Consider the following 19,728-nt stretch of genomic DNA (forward strand, 5'->3'; position numbering starts at 1 on the left):
GTAGGATTGTACTGAGTAATGGTGATGTTTGGCTGGACAGAGGTTTAGCATAAGAACGTTGAATGTGATACATTTGGGGGAAATGTAATATAAATGTCATATACTGGAAGGGTCTGGCACGGGTCAGATTGTCTGTCTCTGCCACACTGACTCCTGTCTGTGTCTACAACCCTGTTGTGGCAAGGACAGGAGTATGAGGAGCTACAGCAAGAGGGGGAATGTGGGAGGAGGGACACATTTTGATAGACATTGGAAAGGGAGGAGAAATAGGAGACAAAAATAAGAGACGTAAGAACATGGTGAACTTTCTGGCCTGGGTGTCTGGGATTGTGCGCAATTAGGTGGTTGACTCATCAAAAACAAATACAAATGGAGGCAAGGAAACAATAGAGGATAGGAGGAAAGTAGACAGTGAGGGGAGGGAGGGTTGAGAAGAGGGAGAGAGGGTTGAGAAGAGGGAGGGAGATGAGGTGAGAGGAAAGATTGGGAAGACTAGAGTTGTGGTTTACTGCATGTTCTTGTCAGACAGTCAAATTTAGGTTTGTTGTCTCGTGTCTCTCCAGTGTTTACTCTGGTAAGTCAATTCAGGACAAGCATCTGTCTGTTTGAGTGTTTACTGTAAAAAGAACAACACTGGCTGCTCCCAAATGGACCTTTTGGACTGGAGGTCTGGATGTGCTGGGATTGTGACCCACTATGACGTTATAGGACTAGTCGTTAATGCACGCACACACACACAGGCACACACAAACAAAAATCACACAAATGCACTCTTGTGCACATACACTCAGTCACTCATTCACTCACTCAGTCTGTCACTCAGTCAGTCACTCACACACACTAAATATGGGCATGTAGTGGCTGTGTTGGTTTTTGACCTGGGACTCCTCTAGAATATCATATAGGATTTATATTCACATCATTTGACATTTCTGTAAATTCACACCTTGTAACTCTGCATAGTTGTTGTCTGTGATATACAGTGTGGGATGAATATACACACATTGTAAAGATGCTTGTGTGTGTTGCTGAGGTTATAACAGATGACGTCTGAGCAAGTGCTTGGCAACGACATATACACATAGCTAATATATACAGTGTGTGTGTGTGTGTGCGTGCGTGCGTGTGTATTTACTATGCAAACAGAGAGTGGCAGTCAGCAAGTTTCACTCTGCAGTGTGAGGTTGGTCAACAAAAGTGGCACCTGCTTGGTTCAGTCAGTGTGTGTTTGTGTGTGTGCTGTATATATGCAGAGATTGTATAATATGTGTGTTTGAGGGAGATGGGGTTTGTTAGCAATTGTATGTGTGTTACAGCCTTGACAAGGCTATTTTTCATTTTTTAAATGGTCTTACCTCTCTTCGTAGATATTGTTCATGCCAATGGAAGGAGGCCAGACAGCGGTGACTCTAACCAGAGCAGATACTGTCTGCTTTCTCTTATGTAGGCACAGATCCAGGATTAGTTTGCTCAAAGAACGCAAAACTGACACAGGAGGTTGGTGGAACCATAATTGGGGAGAATGGGCTCGTGGTAATGACTGGAATGGAATTAGTGAAATAATAAGAAATACATCAAGTTAATGGTTGATGCCATTCCATCTGCTCCGTTCTGGACATTATTATGAGCCACTCAGCAGCCTCCTGTAAATACTAACCATAGATCAGAGTCTGAGGGAAGCTTCATCCTTACTCCCTATGTCAACCAGGAACACCCCACCAAACCCATTTGTCTATGACAGACAAAATAGCATGACAGACCACTGTCTCCTGCAAACACAAATTATGTCATCCTCACCATTGTGTGTAAGATCATTTCTGATTATTTCCCTCCCTATTTCTCTTTCTAGTTGCCCCCTTCCTGTCTCTCCCTCTCCCCACCTGTTTCTTTCTCTCTCTCCCCCTACCCCCTCTCTCTCTCCACACCTCTCTCTCTCTCAATCTCCCCATCTCTCTCTTTAATGTATCTCCCCACCTCTCTCACTCTCTCCCCTCACCCCTCTCTCTCTTTCTCTCTCACTCTCTCTATCGCCCCACCTCTCTCTCTCCACCCAGGTGTTTGTTAGTTTAAGGCAATGAGGACAGGACTAGAGAGGGCAGGAGAGGACAGAAGGGGAAAGGAGAGGAGGGCAGAGGACAGGAGAGGAGGGGTGATCTGTATTTTCTGGAGAGATGAACGAAGGCCTTTGTTTAGAATGTGAGAACATACTTTTTTCCCCTCTCTCTCACTCTCCCCACCTCTCTCTCTCCTCTCTGTGCAGTCCTCCTTCTCCTCTTCCATCCCCTTTTTTCTCACTCTCTATCCATTCTCACCTCTCACTTTTAGTTCTGCTGATACAGTATCCTCTGGGGAGTGTGCTTAAGGAGTCCGGAGTCTCTTGGGAGTTCTGTTGTCCACGTCTCCTCTTCTGCTTCGCAGGTTTATTCTTTGCCTGATTTTTGCTTCTGCAGGTGCTGCTATACTCAAGAGGATTTTTGTTACTTCTCTTTACTCCAAGACTGGACTGGAGGTGGTTTCAGAAACACAGCCCAGGTCTCAAAGTTTTTCCTTGTCTATAGTCATTTTTTCTTGGACTAACTATCCCAGTTAGTTTGTCTTGGACTATCCCAGTTAGTTTGTCTTGGACTATCCCAGTTAGTTTGTCTTGGACTATCCCAGTTAGTTTGTCTTGGACTATCCCAGTTAGTTTGTCTTGGACTATCCCAGTTAGTTTGTCTTGGACTATCCCAGTTAGTTTGTCTTGGACTATCCCAGTTAGTTTGTCTTGGACTATCCCAGTTAGTTTGTCTTGGACTATCCCAGTTAGTTTGTCTTGGACTATCCCAGTTAGTTTGTCTTGGACTATCCCAGTTAGTTTGTCTTGGACTATCCCAGTTAGTTTGTCTTGGACTAGTACAGTCTCCAATCCTGGGTTTTGGATTTGACCAGCCGTGGGCTCAGATCCAGAAACCTGACGTGGCGATGCTGAGATTTTGGGTTCTGTGTCTGTGTGTGAGTGTTCTCAGTGTAGGCGTTCTAACTCTGATCCCCCAAAAACACGAGATAGAAAATGAGGTACAACACGATGTGGAACATGTGCATGGAACATGGACCATGGAACATGAAGCGAGGGAACCCGATAAAATCTATGCAGAGACTCTAGCAACCCACCAACCTGCCACATACACTCCTATAATGGACACACGTGCCACAGTCCCAACTCTGACAGACATACCTCTTACAGAAACAACTGTGATAGGTACAGCTATTACGGAGTCAGGCGTACCTGTGGTCGCCACATGTCTTTCATCAGGTGAGTCATTCTCTGAGTGCTCTCTATAGGTGACATAGCTGTCTGTAAAAAAAACAACTTGCAATCCACCAAAACAGTGAGGATTTTAAGAGTCTAAATCCTTGAAATGTCCTTTCTAAAATATATTTTAACCTTAATCTCTAATTCTAAAATCTAAGTGTCTCTCTCAGCCCTACCCCTCACCTCATTACCGAATGGTGAAGAAGGCAGGGATCAGGAAAAAGGCAGGGAGGACAAGAATCCAAGAATTGAAGAGGAGGGGGAGGAGGAGGAGAAGGGGAGAGTGAGGGATGAGCAGATGAGAAAGGACAGAGAGATGGAGGCGAGCAGAGGGAGGAGAGGAGTGACGGGAAGGAGACATGCAGCAACTGTAGAGGCCACTGCGTACAGAATGGTAGGTATACAGACCTCTTCAATTCTCCTTCATTGACACACCGTGTTTTGCATTGGATGCTTCTTAATCCACCACATTCGCCGATGTAACATTTCCACATCTGCGTTGAAAGGTGGCAGAGCTAGAGCGAGACATCCCGAAAATCGGTCTTCTCACGAATACGTCTGTAGCATCCGAACGGTTTGACCTACAAACTATTCTGACCACTCCATGGAAAGGGGACCCCCACAAGTGTGTGGGGACCCCCACAAGTGTCATCTGAAGTCGGTACAGTTGACGTGAAAACGTCTGTTTGTAGCGTCCAAACCATTTGGTCTACACTATGGAAAGGGGAGATTCTCACGAACACGATGGTGTTCTCTGTTTTGCTCTATGACCCCCACACGTGTCACAGGACTTGTCTGAAGGTAATCGGTACTGGTTAAAAAAAGTATGAAGGTAGTTTTGTGCCAAACAAAAAAGGGGTTAAATATGTATGTAAAAAAGGAAAATGCAATATATATATATATATATATATATATATATATATATTACCTGAGCTTTCTTATCTCTCCTTGATATAAGACAGACACTTTAAAACCTTGCTTCTTATGATTTATTTTGTTGAATGTCTTTTTTGCCATTTATGAATGTGTTATTCAATGCGTTTCTCTGGGCTACAGTAGCAAAGTCCAAAATCAATATTTTAAAAATAGTTTAAAAAATATTTAAAAGATTGTGGGATACCTAAAGGGGTCATTCAAGATCAAATACCTAAATGATTCATAGTATGACCATCTTAAAACAATTCCATATGTCAGTTTAGAACCTTTTAAGAATTATTCATCCTTTTCTATTGGTTCTTCCTTTTCCCTCCCCTCATGCAGGCAGGTCTGGGGCGCCCCCTACCTGGCTGGAAGAAGCGAGGTACAAATTGGGGAGCTGAACAGGAAGGTGTTCTCAGGACCATACTAAAGGAACTACACAGTGATAAGGACAGACTGATGGACACAGAGAAGGCAGAGGAAGAGGAAGATGAGGAGGAAGATGAAGAAGACGATGAAGAGGAAGATGATTCTGAAGAGGAGGAAGAGGAGGAGGTGCGGGATTGTAATGAACAGGATCCTTTCATCAGGCAAAGCATGATGATGACAATAATGATGATGATGATTATGTTGATGATTTTTATTTGTATTTCTAGGAGGAAGAGGAAGAGGAGGAGGAAGAAGAGGGGACAGAGTCTCCCACCAATCAGACAGTAGCAAGGACCAGCTTCACAGAGTCTCTCCCAGGGACGTGTCAAACGTCTAACGGACAAATAAGCTGCAGGGGTAATGGCATGAATCACCTCCCAATCATCACCGACCTTGGGGTCACGACCCTGGACCTGGCAGGTGAGGGGGTGGGCGGGAGTAATATGAAATGAGTGTTGCAAAAGATAATATGTACTGTATAAAATCATGTATTGTGTATCTATGACATTAGTGAGTATGTACAGTGGGGCAAAAAAGTATTTAGTCAGCCACCAATTGTGCAAGTTCTCCCACTTAAAAAGATGAGAGAGGCCTGTAATTTTCATCATAGGTACACTTCAACTATGAGAGACAAAATGAGAAAAAAAAATCCAGTAAATCACATTGTAGGATTTATAATGAATTTATTTGCAAATTATAGTGGGAAATAACTATAAAACTATAGTTTTGGCAAGTCGGTTAGGACATCTACTTTGTGCATGACGCAAGTCAATGTTCCAACAATTATTAACAGACAGATTTTTAATTTTTTCATTTTAATTTCACCTTTATTTAACCAGGTAGGCTAGTTGAGAACAAGTTCTCAATTACAACTGCGATCTGGCCAAGATAAAGCAAAGCAGTGCGACACAAACAACACAGAGTAACAGATGGAATAAACAAACATACAGTCAATAATACAATAGAATAATCTATATACAGTGTGTGCAAATGTAGTAAGATTAGGGAGGTAAGGCAATAAATTAGCCATAGTGGTGAAATAATTACAATTGAGCAATTAGCAACAGTGATAGATGTGCAAGTAGGGATACTGGGGTGCAAAGGAGCATAAAAATAAATAACATGGGAATGAGGTAGTTGGGTGGGCTATTTACAGATGGGCTGTGTACAGGTGCAATGATCGGTAAGCTGCTCTGGCAGCTGATGCTTAAAGTTAATGAGGGAGATACAAGACTCCAGCTTCAGTATTTTTGCAATTCGTTCCAGTCATTGGCAGCAGAGAACTGTAAGGAAAAGCGGCCAAAGGAGGAATTGGCTATGGAGATGACCAGTGAAATTATCTGCTGGAGCGCGTGCTACGGGTGGGTGCTGCAATGGTGACCAGTGAGCTGAGATAAGGCGGGGCTTTACCTAGCAAAAACATATAGATGACCTGGAGCCAGTGGGTTTGGCGACGAATATGAAGTGAGGGCCAGCCAACGAGAGCATACTGGTCGCTGTGGTGGGTAGTATATGGGGCTTTGGTGACAAAACGGATGAAACTGTGTTAGACTGCATCCAATTTGCTGAGTAGAGTGTTGGAGGCTATTTTGTAAATGACATCGCCGAAGTCAAGGATCGGTAGGATAGTAAGTTTTACGAGGGTATATTTGGCAGCATGAGTGAAGGATACTTTGTTGTGAAATAAGAAGCCGATTCTAGATTTAATTTTGGATTGGAGATGCTTAATGTGAGTCTGGAAGGAAAGTTTACAGTTGTGTCTTTGGCATCATTAAAATTAAGACTTATTTTTATCAAGTAAATTCTCTGTAATTATTATTACGTGATTAAAATATTTGAAACTTCTGTTTCAAATATTTTTTATTGAACACACACAAGAATGGTGTATAGGTATACAATACAGGTATACAATTCTTATCTAAACATCAAAGAGCAGACAGGAACAAAACAAATAATACAAAACACGACATACAGAACAAGGACATGTAGAAAGATAGAGGGAAGATGCCCCCCCCCCCCACTTATTCCCCCCCTAAACGGTTGGTTAATCCGTGTAGGGACTCAGACACTCCCAGAATTATCAGAAGCGGGTCTGGGTCTATTAAAGTCTCCAAAACTTCAGAGAGGGTCCCAAAAATTCCACACCAATAACCATGCAAGCTAGAGCATAGGGCAAAGCAGTGGACTAGTGTACCCTGCGCAGCCTGACATTTATCACACATAGGGGATGTATCAGGAAATATCCTATGCAGTTTCGTTTTGGAATAGTGTAATCTGTGTAATACCTTGAATTCTATGAGACGATGTCTGGAATTAATGGAGCATGTGTGGATATACTCCAAGCTCTCTTCCCAGTCTGCCACCCAAATGTCAATCCCTAGTTCTTCCTCCCATTTTGCCTTAATGGCACCTGTAGACGGTGTGCTAACAGATGTAAAAGCATCATATAGATGAGATATCAGTTTATCTGAGGTGGGGCATATTTTTATGCATCCGTCAAACATGGAAGGTTTATTATTCCCAAATGTTGGGAAGTGTTTTCTAACGTAGTCTCTAATTTGTAGGTATCTGAAAAAATTACTTCTGGGAAGATTATAAGTTTCCCTCAGCAACTCAAAGGAAGCAAAGGTCCCTTCTATGTATAAATCCCCTATGGTACTTATCCCTAACTCTCCCCATCGCTCAAAGGTGTTATCAAGGTTAGAGGGGGCAAAGGAGGGATCCCTGGCGACAGGGAGCATGAATGACATTGGTCTAAGCTCAAAGTGGACTTTAATTTGCTTCCAGATTCGGACTGTGCTATGTATAATAGGATTGTTACAATAAAGTGACATCTCCAGATTGACAGGTGACAAAATCACAGCCCCAATAAGAGAAGGGGTGACACTCCTCACGCTCCATAGTAAGCCAGCTGGATGCCGGAAGTGCGTCATCCAGCAGAAACGTAACAGCGTGGAGGTTAGCGGCCCAGTAATAAAATATACAATTTGGGAGAGACAGTCCTCCGTCCATCTTGGATTTACAGAGGTGTTTTTTACCTATCCTGTGTGTTTTATAATCCCAGATGAAAGGATGGATAATTGAGTCCAGTTGTTTATGAAAGGATTTAGGTATGAATACTGGGACGTTCTGATATAGGTAGAGCAGTTGTGTGAGGAAGACCATTTTAATGGCATTAATTCTTCCGAGGAGAGAAATTGGGAGAGTTCTCCAAAATAGTATGTTTGCCTTGAGTTTTTGTATCAGAGAGGGGAAATTCTCTTTAAATAGTAAGGAGTATTGTTTGGTAACTACAATTCCTAGGTCGGTACATTTTTCTGAAGATAACTTAAATGGGAGATGTTGTAGCCAGGAGGTGTTTTGCGACCGTATGGGCATTAATTCACTTTTGTTCCAATTTATTCTGTATCCCGAGAAGGTACCAAACAAATTGATCACATCAAGAATAGCTGGGATACTAGCCTGGGGTTCTGTTACAAAGAGGAGGATGTCATCTGCGTATAGGGAAATCTTATTTAGAGTATCTTTAGTATTATAGCCGTGTATTGCTGCATGAGATCTAATCGTCTGAGGTTCGATAATTAGGGTGAAGAGCATAGGCTACAGCGCACAACCCTGCCTTATCCCTCTGTAAAGGTTAAATCGGGGCGACAATGATTGGTTAGTGAGTATTCTGGCACAGGGGTTCCTATATAAAAGCTGGATCCAATTTATAAACTCTTCTCCAATATTACATTTCTGTAGGACCTTGAATAGATAGGGCCACCCAACTTGGTCAAAGGCCTTTTCGGCGTCAAGAGATATGACGGCAAGGTCCATGTTGGGTAACCTCTGAGAATACATAATATTGAAGAGGCGCCTGAGATTGAAGAATGAGTTTCTGTTAGGGATAAAGCCGGTCTGATCCGAATGGACCAATTTGCCAATTAAAGTGCTAAGCCTGTTAGCCAGAGTTTTTGCTAGAATCTCTTGGTCTGTATTAAGGAGAGATATTGGTCTGTATGACCCTACCTCTTCTGGATCTTTACCCTTCTTATGTATAACTGTAATGAACGCTTTGTCCAAAGTAGAAGGGAGAGCTCCATCCTCATTGGCCTGAACCAACATTTTGTGCAGGTAGGGAGAGAGCATGTTGCTGAATGTTTTATGGAATTCACCAGGGTATCCATCTGGGCCCGGGGTCTTGCCACTCGTTAGAGATTTAATTGTTTCTCAAATTTCATCAAGAGATATTTCCTTATTCAGGAAGTTAGAATCTTCCTTGTTCAGGGCAGGAAGATTACAGTCCTCCAAAAATGTTTGCATAATTAAGGGGTTGAGATCCGCTTTAGATGTATATAGAGTCTCATAAAACTGCCGGAATCTGTCATTGATGTCTTTGGGGGAAGAGAGTAATTCCCCAGATGCAGATTTAACTTTGTGAATCATTCGGTCACTCACATTCTTTCGAAGTTGTCTGGCGAGTAATTTGTGTGGTTTGTCACCAAACTCAAAATATTTTTGCTTGGCATAGAGAAAAGATTTAGCAATTTTAGCTGAGAGAATCTGATTATATTCAAATTTTAAAGAGGTATTTTTTTATGTTTCTCCATAGATGGGTGGCTAGCATTCTCCCTATCCAGTAAGTGAATTTGTCCCTCCAGTTCTTCCAGTTTTCCTCTGTTTCGCCTACTCCTGGCAGCCTGAAAGGAGATGATACAGACTCTCAGATAAGCCTTCAGTGTTTCCCACAATAATGCTGGGGAGATCTCTGTGTTGTCGTTGGTATCAAAGAAAAATGTAATTTGGTCTTTAAGAAATTCACAGAATGTTGGTTCTGTGAGGAGCTGAGGATTCAACCTCCAGACCCTCTCGTTTGGTACAATGTCACCCAATCTCAGGGAGAAGGTGAGTGGACTGTGGTCCGAGATTATAATATCATGATACCTCACATTACAGGTATAGGGGAGTAGTCTAGCATCCAACAAAAAGTAGTCAATTTGAGTGTAAACATTGTGAACATGAGAGTAAAAGGAGTATTCCCTACCTGTAGGGTTAGCGATCCTCCATATATCAAATATATATCAAATAAGTTAGAATTTGTTATGTAGGTATTCAAGAATTCGCTTGAATAGGAGGTAGGGGTTCGCCGGGTAGAGGATCTATCCAGATATTGGTCTAGCACACAGTTAAGGTCCCCTCCAATGACCAGGTTAGTATGGGAGATATCTGGAATCAGGGCAAGGACTCTTTTGAAAAAAGAGGGGTTATCAATGTTTGGCCCATAGATATTTAGTAGAGTTACTGAAGTAGAGTGGATTTCTCCTATTACGATCACATAACAACCCTCTTTATCCGCAATAGTGGTTTTGTGAGAAAGGGAATTCCTTTCCGTACCAGAATCGCTGTGCCTCTCGTTTTGGCAGAGAAGTTAGAGTGATACACTTGCCCCACCCACCTACACTTAAGTCTGCTATGAGAGTTATTCTTCAGATGGGTTCTTGCAAAAATATAATATCAGACGAGAGTGCTTTCAGGTGGGCTAGGACCTTGCCCCTCTTAATTGGATCGTTTAAACCCTTGACATTCCAGGAAGTGAATGTAAGCCCCGCCCTCCTCCCGTTTGTAGTTCCTATGGTGGCCTGCATAACATGTTACTCAATAAAAAGGTAAGAAAGCGCACCAAGCCATCACGATCAGCATATGTAGCACCTACACCCGAGCAGTATCCAACCCTCCCCTCCCCCCCTGCAAGCACCTTTACTTCCCACCCTATTCCCCTAATTTCCCCAACACTTACCCCCCCATCAACCCACATTTAACAGGCATGCACAAACAAGAGAGAAAAAAAAACGAAAAATAATAAACAGTGATTAAACTAACTTAATCATGTAAATGTAATTAACTAGGAAGTCGGGGCACCAAGGAAAATATTCAGATTACAAAGTTATAATTTTCCTAATATAACTTTCCGCTATTTTGATATCTAATCAATTAGTCTTCTAATTAATGAATTATTCATCACCTCACGTTAGTCTCATTCCAAACGTCGTAAATCTGCACGAACCCAGTCTTCACTATGAATCATCCATACATCAATTGTCTTAAATAATTTATTTACTAACTAAATAATCACAGAAATGCATAAACAAACAAACAGTAGATAGTTACAAGGAATAGTTACAATAGTTACAAGGAAACGATAGCGGAGTTTCCCTAGTAGGATAAACCAGTATTGCTGCTTGGTGGACAAAAGTGAAGTGGGAGTGAGAAAGGCGGGAATTATGCAAATTATTCACTACACAATTGATAATTTTATTAATTGAAATGCTAATCCTTTGCACATGAACGCTCACTCATTCGGGAATAAATGCATTCAATATATATTTACGCTCAGTGTGTCGTCGTGATCTCTGTTGGAATCGTCCGTCTTTCTGTTGGAGAGTTTGTCTGATCGTCTCTCGTGGTTAGTATGGATACTTCAGAGTCCCATTTCAGAAATGTTCTAGTAGAATTCCTAGCTGCAGACTAGTAATTAGCATCAAAGATTTGTCTTATTCTGTCAGTATCAATAGTTTCGTGGTATGGTTAAGAATTCAGCAATCTACTCAAACCTTAGCCCTCTCAGTTATTGAGGTAAGCTGGTCTGAAGATGATTCTCCAGGTGGGGGTTATATTCGAAAGAGCAGAAAAAGGCTGTCCCATGATGCCAGATCAATGTCAGTGCTCATGGGGCGGGCCAATGACTTAGTTAACTTTAAAGGGAATTGGGTTCCCTTTCAATAAACAGTTTATAATCACATTACATAATTTCACAAATAGTTTAATCTTTACTCATTCATTTTATACAACAAGTAGATACAATCCTCATAACTGAGACTCTTGCATAAACAGAGTTATGGTAATGTGGCTGTATTGTCTCTCATGAGTTTCACAAACATTAAACAAAATGGACCGGTCGTAGCTGGATTCTTCCCCGACCGTGTACACCTTCTCCAAAACATGTACATTGTTCAGTTCTCAAGTTCTATGCTGGAGAAGAAGTTCATTTGTTATCCTGTGAAACCTTCTCTCTCTCTATACTGTCTGGCCACGAGGAAGAGAGTCTCCTCCTGGAATTTATGACCTGAGATAACAGCAGCCTGGGTGTAGGCGTGACAGAGAGAGGAAGGCACGCTATACCCTTCTGATAGGCTAATTGACATCATTTGAGTCAATTGGAGGTGTACCTGTGGATGTATTTCAAGGCCTACCGTCAAACTCAGTTTCTCTTTGCTTGACATCATGAGAAAATCGAAAGAAATCAGCCAAGACCTCAGAAAAAAATTGTACACCTCAACAAGTCTGGTTCATCCTTGGGAGCAATTTCCAAATGCCTGAAGGTGCCACATTCATCTGCACAAACAATAGTACGCAAGTATAAACACCATGGGACCATGCAGCCGTCATACCGCTCAGTTCTGTTTCCTAGAGATCAACGTACTTTGGTGTGAAAAGTGAAAATCAATCCCAGAACAACAGCAAAGGACCTTGTGAAGATGCTGGAGGAAACAGGTACAAAAGTATCTCTATCCACAGTAAAATGAGTCCTATGTCGACATAACCTGAAAGGCCACTCAGCAAGGAAGAAGCCACTGCTCCAAAACCACCATTAAAAAGCCAGTCTACGGTTTGTAACTGCACATGGGGACAAAGATCCTACTTTTTGGAGAAATCTCCTCTGGTCTGATGAAGCAAAAATAGAACTGTTTGGCCGTAATGACCATCGTTATGTTTGGAGGAAAAAGGGGGAGGCTTGCAAGCCGGAGAACACCATCCCAACCGTGAAGCAAGTGGGTGGCTGCATCATGTTGTGGGGGTGCAGGAGGGACTGGTGCACCTCACAAAATAGATGGCGTCATGAGGTAGGAAAATTATGTGGATATATTGAAGCAACATCTGAAGAAATCAGCCAGGAACTTAAAGCTTGGTCGCAAATGGGTCTTCCAAATGGACAATGACCCCAAGCATACTTCCAAAGTTGTGGCAAAATGTCTTAAGGACAACAAAGTCAAGGTATCGGAGTGGCTATCACAAAGCCCTGACCTTAATCCTATAGAAAATTTGTGGGCAGAACTGAAAATGCATGTGCGAGCAAGGAGGCCTACAAACCTGACTCAGTTACACCAGCTCTGTCAGGAGGAATGGGCCAAATTCACCCAACTTATTGTGGGAAGGTTGTGGAAGGCTACCTGAAAAGTTTGACCCAAGTTAAACAATTTAAAGACAATGCTACCAAATACTATGTGTTTATGTAAACTTCTGACCCACTGGGAATGTGATGAAAGGAATAAAAGCTGAAATAAATCATTCACTCTACTATTTTTAAAAGGTGAAGTGCCACCTTATCTCAGCTCACTGGTCACAATAACAACACCCACCAATAGCACGCGCTCCAGCAGGTATATCTCACTGGTCATCCCCAAAGCCAACACCTCCTTTGGCCGCCTTTCCTTCCAGTTCTCTGCTGCCAATGATTGGAACGAATTGCAAAAATCGCTGAAGCTGGAGACTTATATGTCCCTCACTAACTTTAAACATCAGCTATCCGAGCAGCTAACCAATCGCTGCAGCTGTACATAGCCCATCTGTAAACAGGCCATCCAATCTACCTACTTCATCCCCACATTGTTTTATTTGCTTTTCTGCTCTTTTGCACACCAGTATTTCTACTTGCACATCATCATCTGCACATCTATCACTCCAGTATTAATATGCTAAATTGTAATTACTTGCTTCTATGGCCTATTTATTGCCTTACCTCCTCACGCCATTTGGACACACCGTAAAAATACTTTATTATTTTTCTATTGTGTTATTGACTGTATGCTTGTTTATTCCATGTGTAACTCTGTGTTGTTGTTTGTGTCGCGCTGCTTTGCTTTATCTGGGCCAGGTCGCAGTTGGAAATGAGAACTTGTTCTCAACTGGCCTAACTGGTTAATTAAATGAAGGTGATATAAAAAATAAAATAAATAAATTATTATGACGTTTCACATTCTTAAAATAAAGTGGTGATCCTAACTGACCTCACACAGGGAATTTTTGCTAGGATTAAATGTCAGGAATAGTGAAAAACTGAGTTTAAATGTATTTGGCTATGGTGAATGTAAACTTCCGACTTCAACTGTATATTAGTGTGTATATTAATGTATATGTCAGTGTCTATATTAGTGTATATATTAGTGTGTATATGTCAGTGTATATATTAATGTGTATATTAGAGTGTATATTAGTGTATACGTCAGTGTATATATTAGTGAGTATATTATTGTAAATGTTAGTGTGATTGTACCTCTATATGTGTGCCTGACAGAGAACAACATCAGTCTTATTGCCTCGCGGGGTTTCTCTGGTCTTCCCAACCTGGAGAGTATAGATCTGAGCAAAAACCGACTGGATGACGACTCACTCAGCCACCACCTCTTCTCTGTAAGTCTCACCAGATTTTCACCACTACCATGTTGTATGATTGACCTGCTGGAGAGTAAGGGTTGGGGGTTCGAGATCTCTAGATGCATCTGCTAAATGACCAGAACAGTCCTGCATGAGTCAGCATATTCCTATAATAGTAGATGGTAACTGGTTCACAGTAACTGAGTCAGTATACTCTATAATAGCAGCTGATAACTGGCTGACAGTAGGTGAGTCAGTACATGTATACTCTATAATAGCAGCTGGTAACTTGCTGACAGTAGGTGAGTCAGTACATGTATACTCTATAATAGCAGCTGGTAACTGGCTGACAGTAACTGAGTCAGTACATGTATACTCTATAATAGCAGCTGGTAACTGGCTGACAGTAGCTGAGTCAGTACATGTATACTCTATAATAGCAGCTGGTAACTGGCTGACAGTAACTGAGTATGTATACTCTATAATAGCAGCTGGTAACTGGCTGACAGTAACTGAGTCAGTACATGTATACTCTATAATAGCAGCTGGTAACTGGTTGACAGTAGCTGAGTCAGTACATGTATACTCTATAATAGCAGCTGGTAACTGGCTGACAGTAACTGAGTATGTATACTCTATAATAGCAGCTGGTAACTGGCTGACAGTAACGGAGTCAGTACATGTATACTCTATAATAGCAGCTGGTAACTGGCTGACAGTAACTGAGTCAGTACATGTATACTCTATAATAGCAGCTGGTAACTGGTTGACAGTAACTGAGTCTGTATACTCTATAATAGCAGCTGTTAACTGGCTAACAGTAGCTGAGTCAGTACATGTATACTCTATAATAGCAGCTGGTAACTGGTTGTCAGTAGCTGAGTCAGTACATGTATACTCTATAATAGCAGCTGGTAACTGGCTGACAGTAACTGAGTCTGTATACTCTATAATAGCAGCTGGTAACTGGCTGACAGTAGCTGAGTCAGTACATGTATACTCTATAATAGCAGCTGGTAACTGGCTGACAGTAACTGAGTCAGTACATGTATACTCTATAATAGCAGCTGTTAACTGGCTAACAGTAGCTGAGTCAGTACATGTATACTCTATAATAGCAGCTGGTAACTGGTTGACAGTAACTGAGTCTGTATACTCTATAATAGCAGCTGGTAACTGGCTGACAGTAGCTGAGTCAGTACATGTATACTCTATAATAGCAGCTGGTAACTGGCTGACAGTAGCTGAGTCAGTACATGTATACTCTATAATAGCAGCTGGTAACTGGCTGACAGTAACTGAATCAGTACATGTATACTCTATAATAGCAGCTGGTAACTGGCTGACAGTAGCTGAGTCAGTACATGTATACTCTATAATAGCAGCTGGTAACTGGCTGACAGTAGGTGAGTCTGTATACTCTATAATAGCAGCTGTTACCTGGTTGACAGTAGGTGAGTCTGTATACTCTATAATAGCAGCTGGTAACTGGTTGACAGTAGGTGAGTCTGTATACTCTCTAATAGCAGATGGTAACTGGCTGACAGTAACTGAGTCTGTACACTCTATAATAGCAGCTGTTAACTGGCTCACAGTAACTGAGTCAGTACATGTACAATCTATAATAGCAGCTGGTAACTGGCTGACAGTAGGTGAGTCTGTATACTCTATAATAGCAGCTGGTAACTGGTTGACAGTAGCTGAGTCAGTACATGTATACTCTATAATAGCAGCTGGTAACTGGCTGACAGTAACTGAGTATGTATACTCTATAATAGCAGCTGGTAACTGGCTGACAGTAACGGAGTCAGTACATGTATACTCTATAATAGCAGCTGGTAACTGGCTGACAGTAACTGAGTCAGTACATGTATACTCTATAATAGCAGCTGGTAACTGGTTGACAGTAACTGAGTCTGTATACTCTATAATAGCAGCTGTTAACTGGCTAACAGTAGCTGAGTCAGTACATGTATACTCTATAATAGCAGCTGGTAACTGGTTGTCAGTAGCTGAGTCAGTACATGTATACTCTATAATAGCAGCTGGTAACTGGCTGACAGTAACTGAGTCTGTATACTCTATAATAGCAGCTGGTAACTGGCTGACAGTAGCTGAGTCAGTACATGTATACTCTATAATAGCAGCTGGTAACTGGCTGACAGTAACTGAGTCAGTACATGTATACTCTATAATAGCAGCTGTTAACTGGCTAACAGTAGCTGAGTCAGTACATGTATACTCTATAATAGCAGCTGGTAACTGGTTGACAGTAACTGAGTCTGTATACTCTATAATAGCAGCTGGTAACTGGCTGACAGTAGCTGAGTCAGTACATGTATACTCTATAATAGCAGCTGGTAACTGGCTGACAGTAGCTGAGTCAGTACATGTATACTCTATAATAGCAGCTGGTAACTGGCTGACAGTAACTGAATCAGTACATGTATACTCTATAATAGCAGCTGGTAACTGGCTGACAGTAGCTGAGTCAGTACATGTATACTCTATAATAGCAGCTGGTAACTGGCTGACAGTAGGTGAGTCTGTATACTCTATAATAGCAGCTGTTACCTGGTTGACAGTAGGTGAGTCTGTATACTCTATAATAGCAGCTGGTAACTGGTTGACAGTAGGTGAGTCTGTATACTCTCTAATAGCAGATGGTAACTGGCTGACAGTAACTGAGTCTGTATACTCTATAATAGCAGCTGTTAACTGGCTCACAGTAACTGAGTCAGTACATGTACAATCTATAATAGCAGCTGGTAACTGGCTGACAGTAGGTGAGTCTGTATACTCTATAATAGCAGCTGGTAACTGGTTGACAGTAGGTGAGTATGTATACTCTCTAATAGCAGATGGTAACTGGCTGACAGTAACTGAGTCTGTATACTCTATAATAGCAGCTGTTAACTAGCTCACAGTAACTGAGTCAGTACATGTACAATCTATAATAGCAGCTGGTAACTGGCTGACAGTAACTGAGTCTGTATACTCTATAATAGCAGCTGTTAACTGGCTGACAGTAACTGAGTCTGTATACTCTATAATAGCAGCTGGTAACTGGCTGACAGTAACTGAGTCAGTACATGTATACTCTATAATAGCAGCTGGTAACTGGCTGACAGTAACTGAGTCTGTATACTCTATAATAGCAGCTGTTAACTGGCTAACAGTAACTGAGTCAGTACATGTATACTCTATAATAGCAGCTGGTAACTGGCTGACAGTAGCTGAGTCAGTACATGTATACTCTATAATAGCAGCTGGTAACTGGCTGACAGTAACTGAGTATGTATACTCTATAATAGCAGCTGGTAACTGGCTGACAGTAACTGAGTCAGTACATGTATACTCTATAATAGCAGCTGGTAACTGGTTGACAGTAGCTGAGTCAGTACATGTATACTCTATAATAGCAGCTGGTAACTGGCTGACAGTAACTGAGTATGTATACTCTATAATAGCAGCTGGTAACTGGCTGACAGTAACAGAGTCAGTACATGTATACTCTATAATAGCAGCTGGTAACTGGCTGACAGTAACTGAGTCAGTACATGTATACTCTATAATAGCAGCTGGTAACTGGTTGACAGGAACTGAGTCTGTATACTCTATAATAGCAGCTGTTAACTGGCTAACAGTAGCTGAGTCAGTACATGTATACTCTATAATAGCAGCTGGTAACTGGTTGTCAGTAGCTGAGTCAGTACATGTATACTCTATAATAGCAGCTGGTAACTGGCTGACAGTAACTGAGTCTGTATACTCTATAATAGCAGCTGGTAACTGGCTGACAGTAGCTGAGTCAGTACATGTATACTCTATAATAGCAGCTGGTAACTGGCTGACAGTAACTGAGTCAGTACATGTATACTCTATAATAGCAGCTGTTAACTGGCTAACAGTAGCTGAGTCAGTACATGTATACTCTATAATAGCAGCTGGTAACTGGTTGACAGTAACTGAGTCTGTATACTCTATAATAGCAGCTGGTAACTGGCTGACAGTAGCTGAGTCAGTACATGTATACTCTATAATAGCAGCTGGTAACTGGCTGACAGTAGCTGAGTCAGTACATGTATACTCTATAATAGCAGCTGGTAACTGGCTGACAGTAACTGAGTCTGTATACTCTATAATAGCAGCTGGTAACTGGCTGACAGTAGCTGAGTCAGTACATGTATACTCTATAATAGCAGCTGTTACCTGGTTGACAGTAGGTGAGTCTGTATACTCTATAATAGCAGCTGGTAACTGGTTGACAGTAGGTGAGTCTGTATACTCTCTAATAGCAGATGGTAACTGGCTGACAGTAACTGAGTCTGTATACTCTATAATAGCAGCTGTTAACTGGCTCACAGTAACTGAGTCAGTACATGTACAATCTATAATAGCAGCTGGTAACTGGCTGACAGTAGGTGAGTCTGTATACTCTATAATAGCAGCTGGTAACTGGTTGACAGTAGGTGAGTCTGTATACTCTCTAATAGCAGATGGTAACTGGCTGACAGTAACTGAGTCTGTATACTCTATAATAGCAGCTGTTAACTAGCTCACAGTAACTGAGTCAGTACATGTACAATCTATAATAGCAGCTGGTAACTGGCTGACAGTAACTGAGTCTGTATACTCTATAATAGCAGCTGTTAACTGGCTGACAGTAACTGAGTCTGTATACTCTATAATAGCAGCTGGTAACTGGCTGACAGTAACTGAGTCAGTACATGTATACTCTATAATAGCAGCTGGTAACTGGCTGACAGTAACTGAGTCTGTATACTCTATAATAGCAGCTGTTAACTGGCTAACAGTAACTGAGTCAGTACATGTATACTCTATAATAGCAGCTGGTAACTGGCTGACAGTAGCTGAGTCAGTACATGTATACTCTATAATAGCAGCTGGTAACTGGCTGACAGTAACTGAGTATGTATACTCTATAATAGCAGCTGGTAACTGGCTGACAGTAACTGAGTCAGTACATGTATACTCTATAATAGCAGCTGGTAACTGGTTGACAGTAGCTGAGTCAGTACATGTATACTCTATAATAGCAGCTGGTAACTGGCTGACAGTAACTGAGTATGTATACTCTATAATAGCAGCTGGTAACTGGCTGACAGTAACAGAGTCAGTACATGTATACTCTATAATAGCAGCTGGTAACTGGCTGACAGTAACTGAGTCAGTACATGTATACTCTATAATAGCAGCTGGTAACTGGTTGACAGTAACTGAGTCTGTATACTCTATAATAGCAGCTGTTAACTGGCTAACAGTAGCTGAGTCAGTACATGTATACTCTATAATAGCAGCTGGTAACTGGTTGTCAGTAGCTGAGTCAGTACATGTATACTCTATAATAGCAGCTGGTAACTGGCTGACAGTAACTGAGTCTGTATACTCTATAATAGCAGCTGGTAACTGGCTGACAGTAGCTGAGTCAGTACATGTATACTCTATAATAGCAGCTGGTAACTGGCTGACAGTAACTGAGTCAGTACATGTATACTCTATAATAGCAGCTGTTAACTGGCTAACAGTAGCTGAGGCAGTACATGTATACTCTATAATAGCAGCTGGTAACTGGTTGACAGTAACTGAGTCTGTATACTCTTTAATAGCAGCTGGTAACTGGCTGACAGTAGCTGAGTCAGTACATGTATACT

The 19,728-nt window shown here is 41.6% G+C and overlaps 1 protein-coding gene and 1 long non-coding RNA gene across 2 annotated transcripts in view; both read left to right on the forward strand.

Moving 5' to 3' along the window:
* Positions 1-3,205: 3,205 nt before the first annotated feature.
* On the forward strand, positions 3,206-4,755 carry LOC135527515 (uncharacterized). The gene is made up of 3 exons (XR_010453445.1): positions 3,206-3,292; positions 3,463-3,686; positions 4,553-4,755. It is a non-coding gene; the product is annotated as an uncharacterized LOC135527515 (long non-coding RNA).
* A 119-nt stretch (positions 4,756-4,874) lies between these two features.
* si:dkey-32e6.6 (extracellular matrix protein 2) overlaps positions 4,875-19,728 on the forward strand; it is a 53,325-nt gene continuing 38,471 nt past the window's right edge. The window contains exons 1-2 of the mRNA XM_064956015.1: positions 4,875-5,059; positions 13,974-14,089. Of these exons, the coding sequence (XP_064812087.1) occupies positions 5,005-5,059; positions 13,974-14,089 (171 nt within the window). The 5' untranslated portion in view covers positions 4,875-5,004. The remainder of the gene's footprint in view (positions 5,060-13,973; positions 14,090-19,728) is intronic.

The sequence above is a fragment of the Oncorhynchus masou genome, chromosome 33 (genome assembly GCF_036934945.1).
Source record: "Oncorhynchus masou masou isolate Uvic2021 chromosome 33, UVic_Omas_1.1, whole genome shotgun sequence".
Lineage (NCBI taxonomy): Eukaryota > Metazoa > Chordata > Actinopteri > Salmoniformes > Salmonidae > Oncorhynchus > Oncorhynchus masou.